At 36.2% G+C, this 16654-nt stretch overlaps 1 protein-coding gene across 1 annotated transcript in view; it reads right to left on the minus strand.

Moving 5' to 3' along the window:
• Mlip (muscular LMNA interacting protein) overlaps nucleotides 1–16654 on the minus strand; it is a 101129-nt gene that overhangs the window by 26653 nt on the left and 57822 nt on the right. Inside the window, exons 9-10 of the mRNA XM_035444225.1 lie at nucleotides 12333–12377; nucleotides 5433–5477 (exon numbers count right to left, since the gene is read on the minus strand). Coding sequence (XP_035300116.1) covers nucleotides 5433–5477; nucleotides 12333–12377 — 90 coding nt within the window. The remainder of the gene's footprint in view (nucleotides 1–5432; nucleotides 5478–12332; nucleotides 12378–16654) is intronic.

Raw genomic sequence — 16654 nt, forward strand, 5'->3', positions numbered from 1 at the left:
ACTTATAATCATAATTTTGTGACAACAAGTTGATACTGCCTCTGGCTATACACCAAACTTGGAGATTTACTGCCAGCAATGACCTAGCAAATTCGTTGCCAACATTTTAAAATAATGGCTTCTAAGAGCAACATCTTTCCTAAATTAGTAACATCAACAAATCGGATGATAGGTTGCCTATAGCTACAGTAGTAAATTATAAGGTGAATGGATGGGAAACAAAAAACATAAAAGGGAACCAGTTTTTGTCTACTATCTCACGTTTTCCAATCATAAGATTTACACAACAGCAAAAAGGAATAGTGTGGCAGGTAGCAAACACTGTGAATATTCTAGAACCTCAACTGACTTGATGGATCAAAACATTTTAGTGACCTGATTGTTACTTGTTTCTGTTTGTTTCTGTCTTCTCACCACTCAGGAGTTGATTCCTTCCCATAGAAACTTTGTAGCAAAAAATCTTATAAGAATCCAAACCTATCCACAATATAAAATTGTAGATAAAAGACACATTATCTGTTTTATTTATGTAACAATTCATTCATTCAATCAGTGAATGGTAACTGACTCTGGCCCATTAGCAGTATTATGTACTTGAGTCTAATATTTATGCTCATTTTCCCTTCAAATAAATATCTCAGATCTCAAAATCTTCTAGAATATAATAAACCTCCTGAGAATGAAAAGTGGTTCATTTTTATGCTATGAGGCCACTGAGGTAGCACAGGGTGATTATGGGGGTCTAATGGGATGAGAAGCATGACAGAATTTCGTAAAGAAAAAAAATAAAAGAATTTTGAATTTATATACAATATCAACTGCAAAAAAAACCTAAACAACTTATGAGGATATCTACTTAATGGCTTTGTTTTTTAAGTTTTATAACTACCACAGCCACTGTATAAAACTAAACACAGGGTTTCAATAATTATAAAGCACATCCCGTGATGGCTCAAGAACTGTTTTGTGAAATATACACAATACAGATTGAACTATTTTGATGGAAATGAAAAGACAATGGCATGAGTCACAGCTCAGGAGGCATACATGATGAATGCTGTAGCTCCTAAGTATGCTGTGTCAAGGAAAACTGGTCAAGGAGAAACTGTCTTTGAGCTTAAAGAAGACATCAGTTCTACACAAAAGCCTTTCTAAACAACAGGGACTTAAGGGCCCTCAGGAAGCTGAGTCATGCCCAGTAAAGCAGGGTACAACAGCTGGCACTCGGAACCAGAGACAAAGTAACTGCCTGCTTAAGGCTCTTCTTTATTCTGTTCCAGTAAGCTGCCTTTGCTTTTACTTCTATGGGGCCATGTGGTTTATTTCCTAAACCTCTTATGGCCTCCGCTGCAGATTCAGCAGTCCATCCTGAACAACATTGAATGCTTTGCAATGACATAGAATTCTAAGAGCAAAAGAGCCAGCTGTCATCTAACCCAGGTTCCCCTCATAAAATAAAAACAAATAAACAAACAGAGCTTACCCATCTTGCCCAAACTCAACTGTTTCTCAAGCAGAGAAAAGAGGACAAACCCATCTTTGTTAATATTGAGATGGTCCAGTTCCAGAATTAGGAGAGCTTCATCAAAGCTTCAAATTGAGATCCAGCATTTCTGGTTTCCTCTTGTTCCTTTTGATATGCTACAGGAAGCACTAACTAGTTGGCTGCAGTGTCCCTGTTCCCCCTACTCCATCTGCCCTCATCCTGTCTACACTTCTTCATTAAGTCATCATATTTAACGGACAATCCAAGATTTCAGGATGAACCAGACCATGGTGGTCAATGGAGATAACAGCTCTCCAGAGACCTATTTCCCAATTCACTCAACAAAGGTTTCTTTTTTTAAGATTTTATTTGTTTATTTGTATACAACATTCTGCTTCCATGTATATCTGCACACCAGAAGAGGGCACCAGATCTCATAACGGATGGTTGTGAGCCACCATGTGGTTGCTGGGAATTGAACTCAGGACCTCTGGAGGAGCAGTCGGTGCTCTTAACCGCTGAGCCATCTCTCCAGCCCCTCAACAAAGGTTTCTTAAGCCTCCTGAACTACTAAAAATCAATAACAATGATACCTTTTGAAAACCATACAGAACAAGGATAAATATTAATGCTATGATCTTAGATGATCGAATTAAATTCTTGCAGCTTCCACTTCACTACCTATAAAAATGACTTCTCATGTCTTTTGATAATCTAGGGCTTTGGAGTATAATATCTTCATTTTCTACAGGACCATACCAAAAATAGCTTCTGTTTCTATATAAATCCCATAAAAATCCCTTCAGGCTGGTACAGTACTTATTACAACCTCCACTTAGAATGGGAGATTCCTTTCCAGTTGTTAACTATTGTGTTGGTGGTTAATAGAGGAGAGGCTAATATTAGTTTCTCAAATTCAGTATTATGTTATTTGGCCTGTAGAAAAAAAAAAAAAAAACAATGGAAACAACATAGATAGCATGTATGTGTGGGCACACACAACACACACATATGCGTACACACACACACACACACACACACACACACACACACACACACAAACACACACTGCTTGTGTTTTAAGTGCTATGGAATAGACATGAGTCTTGTGGATGATAGACAAGTACTTCACCATTGAGCTAGTTCCTAAATCCAGAATGCAAATATTTTAGGAACTGAAGTCATGACCTTTGGAGATGAATACTTGTAATGACAACAAGTAAGTAGATAGGCCACCTTGAAAATTTTTAAAGCATGAAATGACTTTATCACTCAAAAATCAAATCTCTACACTTGAGATTGATATTAAACTTGTGCCAGTATGACAACTTGTCATATATTTTCACTTAAATAACCTTACAATATTTCTGTCCTATAGTTGAGTCAAATTATTTTCATAATAACTGCTTATTTTATTCCTAAGTGATAGATTTATTTATATAATTTAACCCTAATGTTTATTATTTTCTAAGAATCATTATGTGCTAGACACAATACATGTATACACATACAGACAGATATATATATGCAATTACATGTTATATCCCCAATACATATACATTATAAACATATAAATATTAACTCATATATGTATATTAATATACTGATTTTGTGTTTCAAAATTGTTCCTATGTACTCCCATTTTCTGAATGGAATCCCGAGAGTGTTGATCATGGAATAAGATGGTAACATTTTCATATTAATGAAAAACTTGAAAAACTTATAACCATAAGTAATTTCACTGAAAAAGAAGATACTATATGTATATATTTCTTTTTTGGCTTAACCTGTTTTGAGTAATCTTAAATACGGGATAAATGTCATAAGGAGAAATCAAAGTGATTTGACTGAATAATTTTTTTAACTTGGGAATGTTTTATTGGGGTAAAGGAAGGGAGTGGGGAAAGGAAAGAAAGAGAGGAGAGAGGGGGAGGAAGGAAGGAAGGAAGGAAGGAAGGAAGGAAGGAAGGAAGGAAGGAAGGAAGGAAAAGAACTGATTGCCTCTTCAGAGGAACAGCAGGGAGAGTGAGAAGGAGTTTGCTGGCAGTTTGTCTCGCTCTCCCATTTTTCTCCATTTTTATTTAAATTAGAAACAAGATTATTTTACATGTCACTTCCTCTCTCTCCTCCCCCCCCAACTAACACCTTACCTATCCCATACCCTTTCTGCTCCCCAGGGAGGGTGAGGCCTTCCATAGGGGGTCTTCAAAGTCTGTCATATCCTTTGGGATGGGGCCTAGGCCCTCCCCCATGTGTCTAAATTCAGGGAGTATCTCTCTATGTGGAATGGGTTCCCAAAGCCCATTGCTATGCTAGGGATAAGTACTGATCTACTACAAAAGACCCCACAGATTTCTGAGGCCTCCTCATTGACACCCATATTCATGCGGTCTTGATCAGTCCCATGCTGGTTTCCCAGCTATCAGTCTGGAGACCAAGATTTCCCCCTTATTCAGGTCAGCTGTTTCTGTGGGTTTCACCAGCCTTGTCTTGACCCCTTTGCTCATCACTCCTCCTTCTCTGCAACTGGAGTCCAGTTCAGTTCAGTGTTTAGCTGTGGGTGTCTGCTTCTACTTCCACCAGCTGTTAGATGAAGGCTATAGGATGACATTATAAGTTAGTCATCAATGTCATTATCAGGGGAGGGCATTTAAGGTAGCCTCTCCTCTGATGCTTAGATTGTTAGTTGGTGTCATCCTTGTAGATCTCCAGACATTTCCCTAGTGCCTGATTTCTCTTTAAACCTATAATGGCTCTCTCTATTATGATATCTCTTATCTTGCTCTCCTCTATTCTTCCCCCAACTCAACCTTCCTACTCCCTCATGTCCTCCTCACCCCTCCTCTTCTCCCCTTCTCATTTTCCTAGCTCCCTCTCCCCTCTCCCATGCTCCCAATTTGCTCAGGAGATCTTGTCCCTTTCTCCTTCTCTGGGGAACCATGTATGTCTCTCTTATGTCATTCCAATACTTGTATGATTTGCTTGATAGTAAAATCTTCGTAAAAGCACCTATGTCTCAGAAAGAATCACAAATTAAAACTTAGTTAAGACATGCTTTGGAATTCTTAAAGAACTGGACTAAATTAAATGCAAAGACATTCTCATTAAGTCAAAGCAATATTTTTCTTTCTTCTAGAGAACACAAACACAGAAATGCAGGATATTTTAATAGATTTTTAAAGTGGGTTTTATTTTATTTATAAATGTGTGTATTTTATGTATTCATTTGAAATGGAATTTTTAATAGCATGTATGTAGCTTACAAATCCACAAGCATGTTTTTTATCAATCAACACCTAAAATATATCTTTTGTATGCTAGGGTGAATGCATTTCCACATGAGCATGGCCAAACCACTCTTGACATCCAAACATTGGAAGAAACAAATGGAATTATTTTAAAAATGAAAAACACTGTAATATTTCCTGAACTAAAGTAGGAACTAGTCAACTTTATAATGTAATTGCCATGTTTGTTTCCATAGTTACCACTTCATTCACTGTGTCTCTAAGCACTGGTTCTATCCTGGTGGCGCAGGTGTATGACTGAAGATTCTGGTAGTCCTGTTGAATTTACAAAGGAGACACTCTCCTTCATCCCTTCACATCCAGAAGTCACCCATATTATCTGTTTTGATCTCCTTGGAGTATTTTTGGATCCCTCTCATGAAGAACTGATCTCCTTTGTAAATTCAAATCGAATTTTCTTCTGACTCAATTCAATCACTTGTAACATCACTGCTCACAGTTCGGGGTAGTTTTGGTCTAAAAATTTCCTTATGCACTAGTCGCCTAAAAAGCAGCCATCACATGGCTTTACTAAAACATCAGTAATTTTTATTAGATAAGCTAGCAAACTTATTATCTCTTCCCTTTCTTTCAGCTGAAGTTGTCTTGAGAAATAAGAATATTCAAAGGAGGTAAATAACTTAGAACAAGATACATACCAGTTGACTCTCAGATGCTGTAGAGGATGACAATAAAAGATTTGCCTGAAAATGTAAATATGATGGATGTTAGTGAAATTAAAGCATTACACCAAGAAATGATTCTTCTGAGCAATGTGGCACACAACCTCTGTTTTAGCTTACATAGTAGGGTACATGCTGTTTTTCTTTTAGCTCCCATAGTAGGGTGCATGCTGTTTTTCTTTTTGTCTTAATAGTATAAGCACTACCACATGATACCAGCGATTCTTCAAGGTTCGATAGTATCCTCTGTTTGTTCAATCCATATTTCATTTAAACATGAATTGTTGTTGATATTTTATCTTTACTTACACCAAAATAAAAAAAATGCAGTTTTTCTCAAAACAGATTCATATTAGGAGAATAATGTAACAGGACTCCCAGGAGTTGGGAATGGAAATAATTTACTTCCAAAATTCTTTAGAGAGCTTGTTGACATTATCTCTTGGTCATTGGTTCCTGTATTTCACTCCTTTTGTCAGGTAGCCAGATCTTTACAACTAGCTAGTATTTTACACTTTTCTTAGTAATATAATATACTTCAAAGTGCCATGCCTGGAGGCTAGGGATGATAGGGGTGGGCCCAGCAGAGGAAAGATAAAAGATGATGCTAAAGGAAGGCTACAATTAAACCTCATTCAGGCTGAAAGTATGAGTCACCAACTTCACTGTCTAGGGCTATAGTTACAAATCACATGTTCTTCAAGATGACTAAAGTCTAATTTTAAAATTCTTATCACATACAAAAAATATAATTTGGTAGGGAGATATATATTATGTTGATCTATTTTATCAAAGTTTTATAGTGTATGCACAGATGAGACATCACACCATTTTCCATGAATATAAAGTATTTGTCAATTAAAGATAAGTATAAATATTTATAAAATGGTAGAGCACATTTTCAGTTAAGTTACATTCTAACATCAAAGAAATACTGTTGTTTATCTTTTTGGTTGGTAGGTTGTATTTTAGGGTGTGCTGTTTGTTTTATAGGGTCTCACTACAACACAAAGTAGGCTCAACCTCATGACCTTCCTGCCTCAGCCTCTAAATGCTGACAATAGATGTGCAATCATTCCTTTCTTACAATTGGGTTATATAGGAACTAAAAGAGTGAAGACTACAAAGTGAAGATGTGAATGTCTGAAAGACAAACAACTATAGAGGGCCCCAGCTATGCTAGCCAGCTTTGCAGAAACTAATTTTGCTTTCCAAAGACATAATACCAAAACCACAAAGTGCCACCAGCCCCTTGTTGCTGTCTAGAGCTCCATTTCCCTGGAACCCATGTTGGAGAAACTTTAAAATTGTATCTTCTCATGAATATGAGACATAGAACTTATTCTGTCCTCTCCATTCTAGTGGAACAGAACCTGGTTGTAATTTCTATTCCTCCCTCAGCCCTTTTCATACACAAACACACTGCTGAAGCCCATTCGAACAGGAGGAAGGATACATGAAAGTGATTGGTGGAGTGCCATTTCTTGCTCTCTTGTGTACAACTGTTCTGCAACTCCCCAATCTCTGTCCTTGCCCTCTGGAAGCAGATCGGGACCCCGAGTGAGATTTTAGTCTCTCTTTCTCCTAAAATATATGCCTGGTACTGAGCAGCACCTGAGTCATTCCAAGCATAGCAACACCTCCAAGCATAGCAACAAGAATATGAGAGCTGCATAAATGAGAGAAGATGACCTTTATTTGAATATCCATGTATAAAGTGGAAAATATTCTTAGTAAGGTTTGACACATTTTTCAATATATTGTGATATTTAGGAATCAATATTCTCCCACTGTAATGACATTTTTCTGTCCCTTGAGCTCATTAAAATGAGATTTTACCTATAAACTATCATATATTTAATAAGGCTGTACCATTTTTTATGGAACTTAAAAGTAATTCATGAAATGTGAAAAGTTCATGAAATAAGTAACTATCAAATAGAATGCTACTCCAAAACCAAGGCTTTCTGACAAATTCATTCAAAACACAAATATTCCATTTTCTAAGATTGAATTTTACTAGGAATGCATGCTGTGATTTTAAAATTACATGAAAGAAGTAGATTTATAAGGTGGCAGTTCTTAAAAATAATAAAGGCAAATGCAAAGCAGCAAAAATTTTCTTCCAAATCCGAGACATTGAATGGAAACAGAAACAGCGTTTTAATATAAAACTTATTATTTCACACAGAGGAAAGAAACTGTCCCAGAATGAAGGCTGGGATGCATCTCAGTGGTAGAGCCATGGTCTGCCATGTAAAAGTGCCAGGCTTCAATTCCCAGCACTAGAAGAAGAGGGGGTGGCACTGACCTCATAGGACTCGTGGATGGTTTAAATGAGCTAGCTAAAATTTGTTTGCTGCTAGCTATTATTGTGCATTTTGTATCTGTTTAAGTTTAATTAAATATTTTTGATAAACTGATCTATTCCATCACACAAAATACCTAACACTACATTTCAATATGTTGTTATCCCTATTTTGTTTCTACTACATTTAAGAGTATCTCAGCTAAATTACTTCACAATAGCCTTTAATTCAGGCATACCTTGGCAGAAGCAAACTAAAACTATAATTAATCTAAACAAATGCAAGTATCATTGATCCAGACTGATCCTAAAACAGACTTAAAACAATAGTAAGACATTTAGTTTTAAAAAAAAGGAACATTATTGTCTACTGATCTTGCTGCTGTAATTTAAGGAAAACATTGCATGAGAGAAAGACACCATGTGACAGGGTTCAAGCACAGGGATTTTTTTTTAGTAGGGAAATGGATCATAAAAGAGGGGAAGGGGAGGGGGAAACTGGCCTCTGGGGACAGAAGTAGCAAGATAGAGGGACAGAGAGAGGGAGGAGGGATGGAGGGATGGAGGTACAGACAGAGAGAGGGAGACAAAGAAAGAGACAGAGAGAAGGATGGGAGGTGGGCAGGACCCTTTTGAAAGGGAACATAGTGAATGTGCACAGGTGGTGCTCTTAATGTCTGCAGCTGAGGGTGTATCCTGTCAGAACCTCAAAGACAGGCCAGTACAGACGCCTCAATACTAACACTCATGCCTTCCCTCCCTCCATCCCTTTTTCGTATTTCCTTCCTTTCTTCTTCCCTCCCCTCTGTCCCTTCCTCCCTTCTCCTCCTCTTGTTCTCCACCATTGTCTTTCTCTCTTTCTGAGAAGGAAACCTTCCATACAAGACCTACACAGAATAATTATTCATAAAACCCTTACTATTTAGTTAACCTATTACAATCATCACAGGAAAATTGGAAATCCCATGAGCATATTAACATGCTGATACACCAGAAAGTCCCTACTCTGTCTCTTTTAATATCATTCCGGTCTCTGGCCATTTCTCCCCTCTCTGTGTAAGAAAGGGGGTAGCTCATTTGATATTTAGTTACTTTTGTGGCCTCTATTGACATTTACATCTCAGAAGTGAGGACCCTGTCACTTTGTTCCCTTCACTCACCCAGGTGACCCCTCAATGACTTGTACATGTAGATGTTCAATAAATATTTGTCAAGTCAATGAAGAAAAGTGGACACCAGACTTAGGAAATACTAACTAGTTTTTCCACTACTAATGATCCCTGGATTATATTTGAAACTTGGGATTTAGTATGCTTGGTGCTAACTTACTCAGAATATCCTCAAGTGCAATGCAGTTCTTTTCTTGACTTTAATCCTTTCCTTATTCTGTCACCTCTGTGGTACACCTCTGTGGAATAGTGTGTAGTGATAATCTTGCTTGTCCAAATAAAGTTTGTTTGAAGATCAGAGAATGGATCTTGCCACTAGCTAACCATAGAAATCTGGAGGTTTGTACAGACAGACAGAAAGTGAGATGGTTTGACTGAACATATAAGCAGGAAGAAACAGGAACTCGCTCTCTTTTCCACTGAGAAGCTAAGGAGATAAAAGTGGCTTTAGCTTGCTCCTTGATCTCTCAACATTTTCCTGTATATATGACTCTGTGTTTTTATTATTTAGACCATTAGGAACTCTATTTACACTGGTGAACTGAATGGCCCCTGCTTTTGAAGAGAATCTTGGATTCTCTTCAAAAGTTAATGAAACCTGGAGTCTCCACATATGGGAAAGTGCCTAATTTCTCCAGGTGAGTGAAGTACTAAACTGTTAGCCTACAGACTTCTCAAAGTTCCTCTGACAGGACATGGGGGGATTAAAATGAGAAATTAATAAAATAAAAATTATTCAAAATTTGTACTTCAATAAAACATCATGTATTTCATCCATTACACTAGAATTTAAAAATGAATTATTGCTTTGTTCATTTTTTTAAAAAATCAGAATATATTGCATTTAAGACAGATGGTTGACATAAGAGAATAGCCTAAATATAAACTAAACTTCTGTCCTAAAATTATGTTATTTTCTACTCAGAGTAAATGCATCAGCTGCCACTTAGTAATTACAGTAACCGCAGCTATGTGTTGGTAAGTGTGAGTTGTCTATATGTTGACACCAAAAAACTGGTTTTATCTGCCATTATAAGATGCCCTCTTCCAAAAGACATATCTTACAAAGACACGGACTTATTTGAGATGCCACATACAATTCAAATGTTATGTCTAACAGAAAGTAAAAGGCAGAGCTTCTTGCTCAAGAAACAAACTTTAATTAAGGTCAAGAATCTTAGTAGAATCAAAGTTTGTTTGTTTTAATCTAATTCTGAATTTGTTCAATGAATCACAGTTAACTTAAAATGACTCAACTGCTCCCACAAGCTATGGGATAAAAAAAAAGCCTCCTTTAATTAGGTATAATAATAAAGAAACTTTTAATAATTGATGTGAAAACCTGAAGACCCTAGGCCTTACCTGTACCCCCACCAGGCATGGCAAGCCACTGATAACCTTAGCACTCAAGAGATGGTATCCTGGATTCAGCTGGCTACCTACACTAGCTAAAGTGTCAAACTCCCAGTTCAGGTGGAAGTCCCTGATTTGGTAAATTAATGGAAAGTCATTGAGGAAATTCTTGATGTCAGCCTCTCGTCTCCATATCCACACAAGTGCAGGTATTGAAGACACATACAGACACAAAAGTGCATAAACAAATGAATTCAAATTTAAAAAAAAATTAAAATAATGGATGGAGGTTAAAGCAGCCCCTCTGTAACTATTATTGGTGCTATTACATTGTGATACCTCCCCCTGGCGGGTTAGCTATTTGTGAAACTTCAGCCAATTGATAAAAATGGTTAGTTAGAAAAAGATGTTAGGTGCTTTTTCTTGGGACTAGTCCTTATGATGACAGAACACGTAAGTCACACCACAAAAAGAATATAAAGCTATTTCTAAATAGTGCTCTTTCTGCCCGACAAAAAAAAAAAATCAAGGAACCTCCTCAATCATGGGGCTTCTAGTCTTCTAACACTAGATAGGCACAAGAGAAGGGAAGAGATATGGATAAATGCAAAAACAAAGGGAAAGGAAAGAAAGGGACTATGATTTGTGAATAACCCCAGTGTGTTGAGACTGCTCTAAAGGCTTTTCACATAAGGACTATACTATATAAACCTTAAATTCATCAAATGTGAATGCTATCACTATCCCCTATCTTATGGATGAAAATGGAGGCATGGTAAAACAAAGTAAGTGACCTTCCTCAGAAGCAACACTTCCCACTAGGGTCTAGTCTACCAAAGTCTCAAGTCCCTCAGCACATTCCTCCAGAGGACTTCCAATAATAATGGAAACTGACAGAAAACGCATCCAGGAAATGCTCTGAACCATGTTCCTGCCACATCCCGTAAACATCATTTCCCGAATATGATAAAATTTAATAATTTCACCAAGCCATTGTTTGCCTTGGAGAGATCCAAATGAAGGCAGAAAGGTGTGAAGTGTGATGATGGCATGGGCACACAATACACATCCAATAACTATTTATCGTTGATAATGATGAAAAGTACAGATTAGAAAAAAACAGCTTGTGCTGTAAAAAGGAGTAGTTTAATGGTTATTTTAGACTAAATGTTCGATACTTGCTAGGAAACTGTCTCATTTATAGTAGAATATGTTTGTGCAGAAGCACATGAGGACCGCAATCATGACATAATGGAGATAAGTGGGGAAGGCTCTGTGTGCATAACATGCTAAGTCAGACCAAAACCATTAGAATTAAGCATGTGAGTTTATATCTGCATATTTGTTAGTGTAGTGTTCTTCTTTAAGACTTATTTATCTATATACGTAAGTTTGCATGTAAGTATGTGCTCCATGTGAGTGCTAGTTGCCTGCCAGGGACCAAAAACAAAAACAAAAACAAACAAACAAAAAATCTGTTCCTTTGGAACTAGAGTCACAGCCAGTTGTGAGGTATCATGTGGGTGCTGGAAACTCACCTGGGCTCTGTGCAGAGCAGTCAGTGCTCTCCTCCCCTAATGTATCTCTCTAGTTCCCTGGTTTAGTTTTTCTTATAAGCAGACACTGAACTACTTGATAATTTAAACACAAAAAAGCAACGAATTGATCATTCAATTAAACTGATGATTCCTTTGGATGCAGACTAACCCTGATGTGTCAAGCACATGCAGTGCTTATAAAAGTGAAGGCATCTAAGCTTTGATAATTGGAGGTGCAAAGGTCAAGTGATACAGTTCTGCTTTGTTTAGCTAAACAGATTAAATAATAACTCATTTAAGAAGGAATTCGGTTGATAAGGGTACTTGATGCTGTATATATCTAATATGATCCAATTTCCTATGCCTGGGTCAATCATAACATCTTACCCCTTTCCATTTATAAAAAAGTGAATAAATTCCATTATAATTGCTAAAGAACTGACTTTCCTTTAAAATACATGCAGGCCTCTATTAAAAGAGTAACAAACACAGTTAGAAAGATACTTACATATTTGGTTTCTCGACCAGCTGCTCTTGGATGCTTTGCAGGAGTCTACATGAAAATAAAAATAATTATGTATCTCAATAATTGGTGAATAATGAAAGGTTTAGAATTTAAGAATGCATCTTTTCCTCTACTGAGACTTTTCCAACCATGAGTCTGACTGATCTACACAAAATACCATTTATCTTTGAAATTTGTTCTATTCATTTAATTCTCTTCACAAGAATCGCTCATCAAAACTCTGGCAATTTCCTCTTATTTATTGATAATGTTAGCCAGGAGTTCTATAGCTCCTCATCACATTTCTTCTATAGTTTTGGCTGTCTCAGAATTCACTATAAATTTCTGTTCTATCTGTTCTTTGTGCTCCTTACACCCAAAGACATTCATCCCATTTCAATCATTCACTTTGAAGACCAAAACCAACTTTACTTCCAAGAATTACATGAAAGCTCTCTTAAATTTCAACTTCAAATGCCCTTCTCTCAAAATTCTATCTCTTTCTTTACCCATACCTTCATGTCTCTAATACCTCTGCCATCAACTATACTACAATGGGATATCTCAATTATTTACCCTCATTAACTTTATTCTAGTTCTATTGCCTCTTAGCTTATACCTATTTCGTGATCTTGTGTTTAATATTTCCATTTCTCATCCCTCCCTATCTTTGTGCAACATATTTGCTTGTAACACAAGAAAAGAAGACCTACATTGTCTCTCTGAACATCTTATCTCCGTACTTGTACCTGAGAAGTAAAATGTTTCTGTGGAAACTCTCAACCACAACTTTATTTAATGTTAAATAAATGGCCATCAACTTCACCTGTGCCCACTCCATTTGCCTTGGCAATACCCCAACATTGTTCTCTTGGGTCTGCTTTTTGAAGTTAGAACAAGATTTTCCAGGAACAGATTAGAGTCTGAAGAGTGAACCAAAAGACTCTACTTGCTCTTAATGATGGCTAGTTTTGGTTGTTAACTCAACGTGTTGTGGAATCAGATAACTAATTATAATAAGTGGTAGCATATTTGGGGCATTCATGGCATAATAGAGGCTACCAGGGCTCAATGTAGAGTAGAGAGTTCCAGGGGAGGACAGACCATGACAGTGTTGAAAGGCCTGATAATAAAGCATCTTATAAGGACTTTGACTTATATTCTGGGGGGAAATGTGTAGGTTTTAGGTAAGAGTCATAAAGAAATACTTTGACAGTATCTCTGCATAGTATGTTTAGAACAGAGTAGAGTGAGGTACCATCATAACAGTGATGCTACTGTGCTGGTTAGAAAAACATGACCATTGTTTAGTAACACAGAAGCTATGAAACAATCACATTCCACAGGTGTTTTGAAACTACAGTGAAAAAGACGTGTTGAACATGATATAAAGAGAAAAACTTCATGCAAAGCTTGTGGACTAAAGTCAATGAAAGAATACTATTAACAATATAGAAAACTGGTGGGTGTGATCACTTGAGAGAAAAAAGTCTTTGACTACATCTTTATCTGCATTGAGATTGAAAGATTTTGTAAATCTGATGTGTAACAAAGACTAAATAGATAGGAATCTAAAACTGGAAAAAAAATACTGGCCTAGAGGCATGCATTTGAAGCTGTCAGCATGTATATGATTTTTGCAAGGCTGGGTAACAATACTAAAAGAATGAGAAACCCAGGGACTGATAACTATGCATCACTCACGTTGATCAGTTGGAAAAGGCAGATGAGAAAGCAAAGGAATAATAATGCAGAGAAGGAATTGGGAGAATATGGTGCTTTTTTATTTTAAACTTACCACTGAAAGGCATTTATTGTGAAATTAGAACATCATCAAGAAATTCTTCGTTTTCTCAGTCCCAACATAACTATCCTTACATCTGGACTTCTGTCTTCTATTTTCTACTATATATAGTGGAAGCCATTCTCTCTTACTTATCAAAGAATATTGCAATGTAACACATAGCTTAAAAACAACAGGTCTTTAATTTTCTCGGTGCTAGAGTGTGGGGAGAATTACATAGGTTCATTGTATAATAAAGTCCTGTTTTCTCATTCACAAATTGAAAATTCCTGTTTCCTCACGTGGTAGAAGAGGTAAGAAGTTTCTCTTTGATATTTTTCATAATCCCATCAATTAAGACTCAGTCCCCATGACCTAATCACACTTTAAAAGCCCCATGTTACAATACCACATCAGTGATTACTTCCATTTATTAATTCCTGGAGGAGGGAGTCAGACAATAACACACTCCCTTTTTAATCAAAGTCTGATTCTAGATGGAATATTTTCTGCAGCAAGCCTATTCTTTTGTATAACCAGCACCTTACATTCACCTAACACAAGACTCACGAGTACAATAGTGTGATGTTATCATTCCAAGCCTTAAAAATCAAACAAAATTGTCTTCCTTGACTCCATTAGTAACCAATTTCTTTGTCTTTTTTTCAAAATAATGGCAGGTGTTATTTTACTCTACAGTTTTTGACTGCAGGCATTTAGATATTTTGTCTCTGCTGTCTTACAATCATTTGCAACTTCAGGGATAAGGCAAGCTAAGGAGTACAGCTGGGGAGTAAACTGTGTCACCATGTTCCTTTGTGATGGCTGAAAAAAAGTAAGCTGCTTTTTACATGGTCACACAGCCTGACAGCTTCTGCTATTCCTCAGTGATGACAAACAGGACAGTGACTACAAAAGAGCTGTGAGCAGGGGAGGAGGATGAGGCTCAGGGTTCCCACTGTGCAGGACTTTTGCAATGAGGAGCATATGCATTCTGAGGTAGACATTCCTCTTACTCTGAAAATAATGAGGAAATCTTGAGAACACTGATAAATCCTAGTACTGCTATTCTAGGTATCAGATGCACCTATAGAAAAAATATCTACAAAATTTAGGGGAGAAGTCTAAAGACTTTAGATGAAAGGTCATAGACAGTAACAGTAAGAGATACATAAGATGAAAAAGCACTACTAGACACCTATAAGAAAAATTAGTAATGCCATATAGAGTCAAATTGAAACTGGTCACTCTCTAGCAGTAACAAATATCATGAGGACAAAATATTTTATAAGTATGACAGAATCTAAACAGACAGAAGTCAGAGAAAAAACCCATCATCTTATTTTTTAGTAAAAAAAAAATTTTTTTGAATTACAATATTGATTGATTGACAGATAATGTCACTGAGGTCAAAGGACAACTTGCAGGAGCCAGTTCTCTCCTAGTATATGTGTCCAGCAAACAGAACTAAGGCTATCAGACTTGTGGGACAGTGTCTTTCCTTACTGAGCCATCTTTTCAGCCCAGGAACTATGCTTAAATGAAAGAAAAATGAGGATTTTTATCATAGATGAAGTTTACAAAATATACACAAATATATTCAGTTGAAACAATTATCTGCACAAAGACAAAACCAGTAAAAGTATGGATACATGGTAATGAAGGATCTAAATAAAGAAGAAATTAAAAAGTATATACATAAAGATTAGAATACATATCTAAAATATTCTAACAAATAATATGTGTATTGGCTTAATTTTAAAAAATAAAATATGAAAAGTACTTATATAATATTGAAAAAGGTATTTATGGGCTTTACAGATCAATCTCCTTAATGTGTGTGTGCAACCACAAAAATAAGAAAAGGTAAAATTTCAGTTTTAAAATAGTAAATGTCAAATTACCAAAAGGATAACAGAAATTAAACAAAATACCAAAAAGGACAAAAAGATCTAAATTGAAAATATTAATCAATATTAACGGAAGTCAGTACTGGTACAACAAATATTACAATATCTGTAAGTGGTTTAAATTCCCAAATAAACTGAATTTTACAATGATTAGAAAGTGATATGTGGAAATGTGTGAGCCTAAAGAAAACTGGGCAAAGTTATACAAAAAGACAAAAGATAAAAATATAGAAGACACATGTAGGAAAGCCTATTTTAAAAATTATGAATATAAGGTTACTTTATCACATTAAAAAAACTATGCTCAAAAAGATTACATTCTACCAAAGTTATAAAATTTTATATTTGAGACATATAACTATAACCATAAGCAATATAGTTTCAAGATACACAAGTCAAATCTAATAAAAATCTCTTCTAGATTTAATGTTTTCCTCCCTCTTGGTAGAAAAAAACAATTCTAGTCTTGTAAACACTCTAAAAGCTTTCATGATAGCACATTTCTCTAATTCTCTGATTCGCCTCTTAACATAACCTTTTTACTATGTTTGACTGGCTCCACCTCTACCAACCTGTAATGTTTTGTTCCTTGGAATTCTGTACAGGTTCTCTCATGTGATGTTCACATCTCT

This window comes from Cricetulus griseus, chromosome 4, assembly GCF_003668045.3.
Source record: "Cricetulus griseus strain 17A/GY chromosome 4, alternate assembly CriGri-PICRH-1.0, whole genome shotgun sequence".
In the NCBI taxonomy this organism is placed as follows: domain Eukaryota; kingdom Metazoa; phylum Chordata; class Mammalia; order Rodentia; family Cricetidae; genus Cricetulus; species Cricetulus griseus.